The sequence below is a fragment of the Colias eurytheme genome, chromosome 7 (genome assembly GCF_061535395.1).
Source record: "Colias eurytheme isolate Ceu_HAF_F1 chromosome 7, ilColEury1 Martin Lab GWU primary, whole genome shotgun sequence".
Classification (NCBI taxonomy): Eukaryota; Metazoa; Arthropoda; class Insecta; order Lepidoptera; family Pieridae; genus Colias; species Colias eurytheme.
The window spans coordinates 11,597-25,047 of record NC_142986.1 but is presented as its reverse complement, the minus strand read 5'-3'; the positions used below and the strand labels follow the sequence as shown (position 1 = coordinate 25,047).

The 13,451-nt window shown below is 42.9% G+C and overlaps 1 protein-coding gene across 1 annotated transcript; it reads right to left on the bottom strand.

Moving 5' to 3' along the window:
- Positions 1 to 680: 680 nt before the first annotated feature.
- Positions 681 to 3,320, bottom strand: LOC149906832 (uncharacterized). The gene has a single exon (XM_090103836.1). The coding sequence runs from the start codon at positions 3,318 to 3,320 to the stop codon at positions 681 to 683; it is 2,640 nt and encodes an 879-aa protein (XP_089959962.1).
- Between the last annotated feature and the right edge of the window lie 10,131 nt (positions 3,321 to 13,451).

Genomic DNA, 13,451 nt, shown 5'->3' with positions numbered 1-13,451 from the left:
GTAGGTTTTTTAACTTTATTGGATACTGTTTAGTTATACCTTTAGTTCAATGTTAGTTTAACGTAACCAATGTTAGAAAAAAGATTACAATGCATAAATAATGAAGTTATTTATAAATTAAAAAACAACTTTTTGGCACCAGTGTAATTGGACAGTGAAAAATCTAATGATGGACACCCAGTTTTGGACAACATCCAGTTATGAACACCCATTTATGGACTGTACCTAATGTTGTTTCTCCAGTTATTTACACTTGGAGAAGACTTATAGTTATCAATAGTGTTATGTACCACCAGCAATGTAGTACACACTAGCCAGAGTCGGAAATAAAACACACAAAAACGCTCTGACCGTATATTTGCGGAGGATGCGGAACTACAGTACCATTTTGCTTATATCTAATTACAAAAGAATAACATAAGCGCGATTTAAAAACACGGCTTCTACAACTAGCGTCATCTATTATCGAATGATGGAACTAAACAATACTAAAACTTATACTATTAAACCAACGGTTTAGACATACCGCCCGCCAAGGACGAATAGTCCTTCACAATACAAAAAAAAATACAACTTTGCAAAAAGATACAGCAATACATAGAAGCAAATACATCTCTTTAAACTAATACTTATTCTTTACTTACGTCTAACATAATACATATATATTTTCTTTTTTACATTTATGTTTCTCTAACGGGCAACACACATAGTTTCGAAGTCGGTCTTTGTATGTGAGAACCCCTATATCTCAACGTGACAACACGTGTCACCTTATCCTTACCCGGATGTAATTCAACCACCAACCCGTACATCCATTTCGCAGGAGGCAAATTGTCCTCCTTCACTAAGACCACGTCTCCTACCTTGATGTCGGGGACCTTGCCTTTCCATTTGTACCTTTGAAAAAATTGGGTTAGACACTCTTGGGACCAACGCTTCCAAAAATGCTGCACCATCCTTTGGGTTAACTGCCAACGACGCAAATTGGAATTTTCTTTTTTTTGCAAACAAATTCCGCAACTCCTTAGAAGCAGCATGTACTTAATCTTTCTTTCTACCAGGTCAGTTTTAGTGCATATGGAAAGCGGTTTACCATACTGAATATCAATCTTACTTAACCAATCCGGACCATACTTCCACAAATTATTCTCAACTAGCTCAGAAGGTAGTATTCCACGAGACGCGCAGTCAGCGGGATTTTCTTTGGACTGTATATACGACCACTTACAAGGTTCTAAATGATTTAGAATTTCAGAAGTCCGGTTGGCTATGAATGTTTTCCACCGACTGGGATGGTCACTAAGCCACGCTAGGACGATGGTGGAATCCGTCCAAGCATGCAACTGTGAAATTGGTATGTTCAAAACTTCAGCTACTTCAACTAACAATTTAGTTACCAACACCGCACCGCAGAGTTCCAGTCGAGGTATGGAGATTTGCTTGATCGGGGCAACTTTAGTTTTTGCAGCTACCAGGTGAGTTTTAATTTGTTTATCTTCAGAAACGCAACGAATATAAACCACAGCAGCATAGGCGGCATGTGAAGCGTCACTAAACCCATGTAACTCCACAACTGTATCTTTGCTTCGTGTTTGCACCCATCGCGGTATTTGGAAATTTGTTAGCGGAAATAATTCCTCACGGTAAGTTATCCATTCACTAATAAGTTCAGACGGTAATCTATCATCCCATCCAAATCCAGTCATCCATAATTTTTGTATGAATATTTTTGCAGTGATGATGCATGGAGCGATCCAACCAAGCGGATCGTACAGTCGACAAATTTCGGCTATAATTTCTCTTTTGGTTGCAGGAAGCGACGCTGATAAAAACTGAACTCTATAACTAAAGTCATCGGTGCGGCGGTTCCAAAAGAGACCTACTACTTTAGTCACGTCATCCTCCTTAAGTTCCCTGTCCTGTTCTATATTTCCTTCAAAACCTTCCATCACCTCCATGCTATTACTACTCCATTTCTGTAGCCTAAAACCTCCTTTACTTAACAATTCAGTCATTTCTTCATATAATCGTAATGCTTCTTTTTCAGAATCACACCCGGTTAACAGATCATCCATGTAAAAGTCCGTTTTTAGTCTTGCAGCAGCTAGTGGATAGCTCCCACCCTCATCGACTGCAAGCTGTTGGAGAGCTTTGACCGCTAAATAAGGTGCACTGGAAGTGCCAAAGGTAACGGTAAGTAGACGATAATCTTGGATTTCGTTGTTGTCATCTCTCCACACGATTCGGTGATAATCTGTATGCTCCCTTTTCAGCTTTACTTGCCTATACATCTTTATGATGTCGGCTATTAGGCATATCGGGTGGAGACGCCATCTCATGATTATATGACGTAATTCTGGTTGTAGTCTTGGGCCAACCATCAGGGCATCATTTAACGACATACCATTAGCACTTCTATCTGACGCATTGAATACTACTCGCGTCTTAGTAGTGCTTTTGTCTGGTCTGACTACTGCATGATGCGGTAACCATACCGAACGTCTCCGCGTCTCTTCCGAGTCTTCCTGTACTTTTTCCATATGACCCAGCAATAAATATTCCTTCAACACTTGCGAATAATTATTCTTGAGTTCGGTGTTCTTAAATCTTTTCTCTAAACTCTTTAGCCTTTGCACCGCTACACTTCGTGTATCTCCAAATTCATGCTTTACTTCGGGGCGGAAAGGTAAGTTAACAATATATCTTCCCTCCTTGTCTCTCTTAGTTGTCCTCTCAAAAATCTCTTCACACGCCTTTTCTTCGATTGTCATTATTTTATTGCTTGCCAAACATGGCTCTGCTTCTATTTCCCAGAACCTTTTTAGTAGTTCATCTTCATTGCATCCAGCGTGCATGCTGACGATCACTCTCGGTTGTTGGTGCGTTCCAGAATCTAACATTTCTGATTGAATGTGCCCAGATAATATCCACCCTAATTGCGTTTTCTGTGCTAACGGACATCCAGGGGGACCCTTTATCATGCCGTCCTCCAGTACCTGGGCATACACCTCCGCACCAAGCAACAAATCAATTTTGTTTGGGACTTCATATTTTGGATCAGCCAATTGCAAGTGTGAAAGCTCTGGCCACAACCGCAGATTGACTCTCCTTGATGGAAGAAACGATGTAAGCTTACCGAGAACGTGCGCTTGAACGACCATGGTAAACTTGGGATTATAAATTGATCTTATTTTTACTTCAACCATAGATCTTGACGCTAAGGAATCTTCCTGACCTCCTACTCCAGAAATACGAACCTTATTTGGAATTTTCTTTAGCCCAAGAGCTTGAACCGTGGATTCGGTGATGAGAGAAACCATTGAGCCTTGATCCAATAAGCATCGCAAATTAAAGTTAGCCTTACCTGTATTCGACTCCGCTTCCACAACTGCAGTAGCCAAAAGAACTTGACTACGGACATTCGAAAAACACGTAACAACATCGCGTTCAGATGTGGTTGCTGAAGAAACAACCACATTCTTTTGATGGGACTCAACATTTTTAGATTCTTCGGGGTGAAGCAATGAATTATGTTTACGCTTACAAACCTTACATCTGGTGGATTGGCGACATGAAAATACGGAGTGGTTGCTACCAAAACAATTAAAACATAAGCGACTATTTTGTACAAATTTATGTCTCACATCATAGTCCGACTTCGCAAACTCCTTACAATTATATAATTTATGAGTTGCCCCTTTGCAATACGGACACTTCGCCACATAAGACTGACCAGATTCAACACTATCCGTCAAAGTATTGTTCACATAAAGTACTTTGGGACTAGAACGAGGGTTTTTTACGTTTACTGACTTAGTATCTAAAAACTCTAATGACCTAAACTTATGCTCCAAAAATTCTCTAAATAGAGTCAAGGTTGGTAGGTCTTCGCAATCATTTGCCTTGGACTCCCACTGCTTCCTGGACTCAGGGTCCAATTTGTGACTCATTATATAAATAACGATTGTGTCCCAGCTAGTAATATCAATTCCTAGGTTTTTTAGAGCACTTAAGCATTCGTTCATACTATCTAATAATTCTCTTATCGCCGATGACGATTCATGATGCAATACTTTTAGACTCATCAAACGTTTTAGGATATTGTTTGACAAATACTTTTTGTTGTCATAACGGTTGACTAGCTGAGCCCAGGAAGCCGTGTAGTTTTTATCGGTTATTGCTGTATGTCTTAGGAGCTGTTCCGGTTCTCCTAATAAATGACCCTTTAAATAATGTAATTTTTGTACATCATCTAATTTATGGTTATTGTGTATTAATGATACAAAAAGATCTCTAAAGGTAGGCCATTCTGTGTATTTTCCTGAAAATTTAGGTAAAGAAATTTCTGGTAATTTTATGACACATTTTTCTTGATACTCGCTGGAATCACTTGACTTTACCCCGGACCGACTATTACCCTTTAATTCAATCAAAGCATCTTTCAATTCAGTTTTGTAATCTATATATAGTTCTTCGGTCTCAATATATATAGAATTTTTAATATAACTCGAAGAGTCTAACTCCCTCTTAGAAATCTCGCTAATTATTTGGCGATGAGTATCGCGAAATGATTGCCACTGATTTTCTAAATATTCTAAACGAGTTTCAACATACGAAACAGTAATTCTTTCCTTAGGGAATTTTTTAAAATTTACTTTATTTTTAGAGATAAGCTCTTTACTATTTTCTTGAATTCTATTAAATACTTCCATTATAATATTTTAGAGACTTCACAAACAACAATAATAACTTTATACTCTCAAAGTTAAGTAAATAAATTTAACTTAATGTTTAAATTGCATAAAACAAAAACTAACTCACATGTACAAACTGTCTCCTCAACTCTAAAATATTATAAGTGGTAAATTCTTTTTACAAAATTTTACAAGTGTCTATTCAATACAACGAACAAAAAACTAAGTCAATGTAAACATTGAAAATATTCTAAGTCTATGTAAACAATGAAAATTTTCTAAGTGTTTTAAAGTTACTTTAATTTAATTTGGGCATGGATTCCCCGTCACTTCACTTTATCTTCTTGGACTTAAGGTCCAATTTTGTATAATTGAACTTCAAAGTACTCACGTTTCACTTCACTGGTAGTCCTTCTCCCTCGCACCTGTACTCCGGAGTCGGTTGACGTCACGGATGTTCTCCCTCTCGCTCGCTCCACTGGCCGCTGACGTCCCGGATGTTCTCCCTCTCGCTCGCTCCGCTCGCCGCTGACGTCACGGTTCTTCTCCCTCTCGCTCGCTCCGCTGGCCGCTGACGTCACGGTTGTCGCCCTCTCGCTCACTCCGCAGGCCGCTGACGTCACGGATGTCGCCCTCTCGCTCACTCCGCAGGCCGCTGACGTCACGGTTCTTCTCCCTCTCGCTCGCTCCGCTGGCCGCTGACGTCACGGTTGTCGCCCTCTCGCTCACTCCGCAGGCCGCTGACGTCACGGATCTTCTCCCTCTCGCTCGCTCCGCTGGCCGCTGACGTCACGGTTGTCGCCTTCTCGCTCACTCCGCAGGCCGCTGACGTCACGGATCTTCTCCCTCTCGCTCGCTCCGCTGGCCGCTGACGTCACGGTTGTCGCCTTCTCGCTCACTCCGCAGGCCGCTGACGTCACGGATCTTCTCCCTCTCGCTCGCTCCGCTGGCCGCTGACGTCACGGTTGTCGCCTTCTCGCTCACTCCGCAGGCCGCTGACGTCACGGATCTTCTCCCTCTCGCTCGCTCCGCTGGCCGCTGACGTCACGGTTGTCGCCCTCTCGCTCACTCCGCAGGCCGCTGACGTCACGGATCTTCTCCCTCTCGCTCGCTCCGCTGGCCGCTGACGTCACGGTTGTCGCCTTCTCGCTCACTCCGCAGGCCGCTGACGTCACGGATCTTCTCCCTCTCGCTCGCTCCGCTGGCCGCTGACGTCCCGGTTGTCTCCCTCTCGCTCGCTCCGCTGGCCGATGACGTCACGGTTGTCTCCCTCTCGCTCGCTCCGCAGGCCGCTGACGTCACGGTTCTTCTCCCTCTCGCTCGCTCCGCTGGCCGATGACGTCCCGGTTGCTTCTCTCTCGCTCCCTCCGATGGCTGCTGGCGTCCCGGCTGCTCTCCCTCTCGCTCCCTCCAATGGCCGCTGACGTCACCACCTGGTCTCCAATATTCGGCTCGCAGGACCAAATGTTATGTACCACCAGCAATGTAGTACACACTAGCCAGAGTCGGAAATAAAACACACAAAAACGCTCTGACCGTATATTTGCGGAGGATGCGGAACTACAGTACCATTTTGCTTATATCTAATTACAAAAGAATAACATAAGCGCGATTTAAAAACACGGCTTCTACAACTAGCGTCATCTATTATCGAATGATGGAACTAAACAATACTAAAACTTATACTATTAAACCAACGGTTTAGACAAATAGAATCTTGAAAATGATGATTGGAATACAATAAATCGGGGATGTATTTATAAAAAATAGTACTTATTAATTATTTTGCATACTTATAATATTTAAAAAACAGTCTTAATTTCCATTTTCTATGCAAAAATTGGACAAATGCATCGTTAAATACGAGTTATGTCCGTTAAGAAACACCAATATGGTTTTTTTTCTCAATAAGTCAGGGATGAAAAATATAACTAAAAAAAGTACTGCCATTCCATCCATTTTGGGACTTCTTCTTCTTCGTCATATCACTCTAGGGGGGTAGATGTTACCCGCTTCACGATGTTCCGTCATATCTCTCTGTTTCCTGGCATTCCGCTACACTCGCCAATCTGAATCCGCCAGCAGCTTTAATCTGATCGGTCCATCGATATGGATTCCAAATTGTAGCACGAGGCAAAAAGCTTTTTTTAAACTGTTGTCAAGATGGTGTGGATGAAATGATTTAAGCGTGTGTGCTATATGGTGGTGAAATTTAGCAGCAGACAACGATCCAAACAGTTCATCAGAGAACTCTCTATGATAGATGCGTTACAACTTACAATACGCGTATGCGACTTTTCTACGCAGTGATAGAGAATGAAGCCGAGAACGAGTCGCAAAGCACATAATGACCCATTGTTCTAAAATATATTCTTCACGTTTAGAGAGATATTATGTTGTTGGACCCATTAGTGTAATTTTAACAAAAAATATCAATGTCCATTATAGGAACCAAAGCAAATCCAGTCATGGACAATTGTTGTACAATATTGGAACCCTTTGTTTGAAATGGTCGTGATAGGTATATTATTAATCAGAAAGAAAAGACAATACAGAAAAGCGCATGTAATTAATACCTTTAAAAAAAGTTTATTTTCGACATATGCCCATAAATGGATATATCCATAGAATTAAATCCAGTTATGGACACTGGTGAATTTTATTTAAACAACATAACCTATCATGATACTAAATCGTGTAATATTTCGTACACTTAACTACTATAAATAAAAGTAATATCAAATTTTACTGACATTTATACAAAAATTCTTATAACCAAAATTGTGTCCTCACTTCCTTAAGGATTTTCTTAGTAAAAACGGATTTCTTCGAAACGAGTCGCAGCAACTAAACATAACGTTCTGCCATCTTCAAACATTTTGGCCGAATTAGACGAAATGTCGTATTTTGATAGCTTATGAACCAAACTTTTATTTTAAGTATTGCCAAATTATATAACTTTAATTTTGGTCTTAATATTTAAATTTAATATTTATTTTGTCCATTACTGGATGCTTGTCCACGACTGGTGCCGTTACCTTAACTGTATTAAGTATTTATTACTAGCTGTGGTGTTCGTTTTCAGTCATCATCATTTCACCCGATAAACACCCACTGTTGAGCATACTGCATAAGTGCATAGTCCTCCTTGGCTCCTTAAAGAACTCCATAAGGACCGATCTTACGCTATTCGTTTCAAGGCAGTTCCCGAAACCCGTACAAGGTCATCACTCCAACTTGTAGGATAATTATAATAATAGTGGTGCCTAGATGAAAAAAAAGGATGAAATAAAAGAAAGGATGAAGTATAAGCCTTTTTTATCTAAAACACAAATAAAATTTATGTTCAATAGCTATTTACAGAAAAGCAAATAGCATTTTTCGTCAGTAGCGATAATCTTTTCTTTAATGTATACGTATATTCAACTTCATTTTTGCAAACAAACATTTTTGCCATCACGATTTCATTGTATATAATAAATAGATACATTTGTTAATTATATGCACTGTGTGGATTTAAATATAAAAATAATCAAGTATTTACCCAAATCGAAATTAATAAAATAACCGTTCTATTTTCAATAATCGTATCTACATGATAATCTTTGAACACAGTGTACGCTAGCTTTGTCACACTAGTGATTGAAGCAATGTTTTATCCCTTTCATTATTTCAATACACGTGTCAAGCAAGTGTCATTCATAAAGAATTGTAAATTGTTGTTTTTACTCATAAACTGTAATAATTTAATATATTATTTTGCTGTGATATGATATTCCTTTATCTTTCTTTATTTTTTTGCACGAATACGTGCACTTTCTGAACACACAGGAAGGCATTTTCGACAACTTTAATGTACCCATCGGCACATGCGCTCACTGGAACCAGTGACAATCTGACTGATTGCATTGGTCCCAAATAGGACCAATTCACGGAATCAGTTTTGGTGCGTTGATGACGTATCTACCTCTTGTTTCTATATATAATATCATTGATTAAAAATCGATCGGGTAATGTGTGATGTTACGGAGTAATATCACTTCCGTGGAAGAGATGCGTGATGTTGCATTACTATTTGACGTACTGTTTTGCGCATGTCTAATTGTCAACTACAGTGAACATGTGTGTGTCGTCTGTCACTTGTGACGGTTCACGGTAGGATTGCGATAGGTAGGATATGGGTAGGATCATATTAAAATATCAAAGAGTCCATTTCAAGAAAGAAGTCCCGCATCTACGCAACATTGCAACCTCAGAGGAATAAACCTAGGTTTATTGCTCTGAGATTGCAACATTATTCTTGCGTCATAATGTTGCTCCAAATAGATCATCTTCATACTTGATATTATTTTTATTTTTTTTATTGAAATTGATTACTGGGAATTTTAAAAATTCATTTTGTTACTTTTATTACAATATTTCACAAAAGCGGCTGACGTGAGTATTGTTCCCGCTCGAGATCCTGACAAACGTATGCCTCGTTGTAAAACTGCGCTTTACTCTAAAAGTGGACCTATTATGCTTATAAAAATATTTAACCATGTTCCTAAATGCATACGAAACCAAACATTGAATGTGTTTAAAAATAAGAAATGGCTGATCATTCATTGTTTTTATAGCCAAGAAGAATTTTTTGACCTTAAGGACGCTGTCACTTTTCTGCCCTACTCAGGTATTCTGCGCGGTTACCAGAACCAGCACTGACAGGAAAATATATGAACATGACAAGTGCCGATAAGCGCTTATAAGTTTCAAGCTTTCTTTCTGAATACGTCCTAACGTCGTAACTTTGTTCGCGGCACGTTCGCGGCAACATCACGCTCACGTAAACATAGCGCATTCCATTTTATATAGACTAGAGTAGATAATTTTTGAAACAAAAAAAATCGCAGTCGGAAAAAAAAACCATTAGAAAAGGAAAAAGAAAGGAAAAGGAATATGATGAAAATAAAAGGAAAAATAAATTACGGTCAATCTGAGTTCGGGAAGTGGGAGGGGGGAGCTTTTAAGAGAAAAAAAAAATGGTTTCTCTCGATTTCCGACAAAACTACAAGTCCTACGGAAAAAAAAAAAAAAAGTTCAATGGCAAAGTTGTAGGTAATAAAAAGATCTACAACTTTTGTATTAACAATTTTTTCACATAACCTCAAAATTTACGTGAAAATTTCAAAAAACCAAGTTTTTGGTTTTTTTTTATTTTCATCTACTTCAAAATTTATTTTTTTTTCTACGAAATTTGGTGAAATCTTACTTTGTTATGTCCCAAATACACTGTAATTTATTTGATTGAAAATATGTATTTTTTCGCCTTATATTGAATGATACCAAAAAAACAACCTAATTTTCAATCGAAAAGTCACCCGTTAAAATATCAGCTTTTTTCAAAAACTTGGGGAGCCAGCCATTGAAATCTCTACTTTCATATGGTGTAAAAAAAATAAACATTACCATAGTAAATGTTCTCAGGAAATGCATACAAACAGTGTGATAATGAGCTTTTACAATCCATTTAAAATTTAAAATCCATGTTTTCTTCTCTAATTTCGTGCAGCCGGCATATACCTTCTTGCATATACGCTTCGCTAATGTGAGTATTTTGTCTATGAAAACATAATCTTAAACGATAGCTCAAGTGCGGGTGACAAAGTTGGGCAGGTTGCTTTTTTTTTAGGGGTGTACACAAAGAGTTTTAAGAATTCACCTATTTGAAAAAAGTACATCTGGGTTTAGGTTAGGTTAGGTTAGGTTAGGTTAGGTTAGGTTAGGTTAGGTTAGGTTAGGTTAGGTTAGGTTAGGTTAGGTTAGGTTAGGTTAGGTTAGGTTAGGTTAGGTTAGGTTAGGTTAGGTTAGGTTAGGTTAGGTTAGGTTAGGTTAGGTTAGGTTAGGTTAGGTTAGGTTAGGTTAGGTTAGGTTAGGTTAGGTTAGGTTAGGTTAGGTTAGGTTAGGTTAGGTTAGGTTAGGTTAGGTTAGGTTAGGTTAGGTTAGGTTCCCGTGTGGAGTTTCTGGTCTCCCATCGGGCGCGTCCTCAGGTGGCGGATAGGGGAAGGCCTCCCAGATATGGGGGGTACCGGTGGTCTTGCCGGCGCGGACCAAAATCAGCGTGGAGGAACTCGAGGGCTACCACGTCCTCGTTGCAATCTCTGCTTTGCAGAGAAATTGCTGGGTTTGTTTTCGAACAGTGCTGCTTTTGCGGCGAGGTATGGCGACCAGTGGTTGCGGACGATTTAGTCCTACTGGACGACGGGCTGCTTTGCAGCGATGGATGGCGGTTGTATCAATCGCGGCGCGGCGGGCTGGGCGGCAGGCTTTTCTGTCGCCTGGTTAGAGGCTTCGGCCTCCCGTCGGGCAACCTGTTATCCGTCGTAGTGTTGTTGTCACGTCTAGCAGCTACGACGGACCAGGAGGCTTGCCTTAATCGGCTGGCCTGAGAGGAAGGACACCTCATCAAAAACCCTCAAATCCGCGTTGTAGTCCAGCGGCGTGGATTTCCTGTCCTTCCTGGACAGTTTGGCTCGGGAGAGCGTGAGCTTTTAGCTGTGTACACCCATGGATACCGCCCGACCTCCATGGTGTAAAAGGGTTATCCGGGTGCAGGGGGCACCGCCCGGATGGACGTTTTATATCCCCCATACTCGTGGGAACAAAAATGTCCTTTAACTCTGAACCGATCAACGACGACTTTAGCAAACACACAATTATGGACACTGAAAACTTCTATGACCTCGAAGACACTGACGGAAGTATGTCTCCGGCGCGTGTCGAGACAAGGCGGGGCAGGGCTGTGCTGCGTTCAAGCTCCAGCTCTGTCAACAGCATCATAGAAACGGATGGAAAAGACAGGCTGTGGCGGAAGCGGACGCTGGACACCAGCTGTTCTGGTTCCGACACAGAGGATGGCACAGGGGTTTTTACATCCCCATTTATTAAGACCACCTCAAAAAGAGGGAAGGGCCGCCCATCGGGTTCAAGCGCCACTCGGCGCGAGGCCACATTCGATATGACGAGGTTGCGTAAGAGGGAGTTGGAGGCGCAGGCCGAGAAGGAGGTTGCTGAGTGCGCCGAGCGCATTGAAGTGGCGCAAGCTAGCGCTCCTCTCCCTCCCATTCCAGCAAAGACAAACACGTCGGAGGCTCTCAGTCGCCGCATTGCCGATGACCTGGCTGCAATCGTGAAGGTGATGACCAAGTCATCAAATCTCAAGGGCACTTTCAAAAAGGCCTTGAAATTGGCCCACGATGACATTGAGCAGTCAGTAGCTCTATTAGAGAAACACACTGTCTCTGAGGAGACGAGATTGCTGCAGGCAGCCAATTCCCGCCTACAGGCGGAGCTCGACTCCCTGAAAAGGGAACTCCAAGAGGTGATGGCCTCTCAGGGCTCGTCGCTGCCTGCTCAGCCCCAAGATTCGGATATCTTGCGCCAGGTCGGAGCAATGATTAACGCGAGATTTGAGGCTCTAGAGGAGCGTCTGCTGCCGGAAAAGCGCATAAGACCTCCACTGGCGGCAGATAGCAGGAAAGCGGCAAAGGCGGCTGAACAAGCGATGGCTGATGACCTCGCACCGCCCCCTCCATCAAAGGCGAGGACATATGCAGGTGTTGCGGCTTCATCGCAACCCGGTAGATCGGTGTCTGGGCCCGCAATTAAGAAAACCGCGAAGCAGACGGCGGTCCCAGCTTTGGAGATCGAGGCAACCTCGAAGAAGAGGAAAAAGAAATTGGCGAAGGGGAAGGAAAGGGTCCCCGTGCAGCCTGATCCGGCGGGTTCAAAGCCCCCCAGAAAAGATACGCTGGCCACGTCATCCGGCCTCCCGCAGCAGCCGTCAAAGGTCGGAGAGTGGACTGTGGTCGGAAAGCGAGGAAAAGAAAATAAGGGGAAAGGGAAGAAGCCTGCGGCTAAGTCCCGCAAGAAGAAGTCGCGAAAGCTCCACGCTCCGAATTCCTCGGCTGTTGTCCTTACCCTGCAGCCGAGTGCGAAGGAGCGTGGCGTAACCTACGCCGGTGTTTTAACGGAGGCGCGGCGTGGAATAGACCTCGCCGAAATTGGCATCAGTGCAATGCGTTTTAAGCGCGCTGTCACTGGTGCCAGGATACTAGAGATCCCCGGTGCTACCAGCACCAAGGAAGCGGACTCCCTTGCCGCCAAATTGCGGGAGGTCCTCGGTGAGGATAACGTTAAGGTGTCCAGGCCGGTCAAGTGCGCAGACCTGCGAATCACTGGCCTGGATGACTCGGCCACAGTCGAGGACATTGCGGCTGCGATATCGCGCGCAGGGGAGTGTACCGCGGAGCATGTGAAGTGTGGTGGCCTGCGCACGGGCCCCCGAGGTGCTGTATCAGCCTGGGTTAGTTGCCCGGTGACTGCGGCGAAGAAGCTGGCGCAGGCGGGGCGCGTAATGGTTGGGTGGGCTTCGGCGAAAGTCTCTCTCACCGAGCAGAAGCCCCTGCGCTGTTACCGCTGCCTGGAGGTGGGCCATGTCAGCGCCACGTGCTCCTCGCCGACGGACAGGAGTGCCACTTGCTTCCGCTGCAGTGAAACAGGCCATAAAGCTGGTGGATGCGATGCCGCCTCCGCTCGCTGTGCCCTATGCACGGAGGCAAAGCTACCGGCAGAGCATCGGCTTGGAAGCGCAGCCTGTAAGGCCCCGAAGCCTAAAAGAGGTGGAATGCGGAAGCAAGATGGCGCTCCAACGCCATCACGCTCTGCTCCGGTGCCTGATGAGGTACCGCAAACGGAGGCAGCCATGGAAACGCAGTA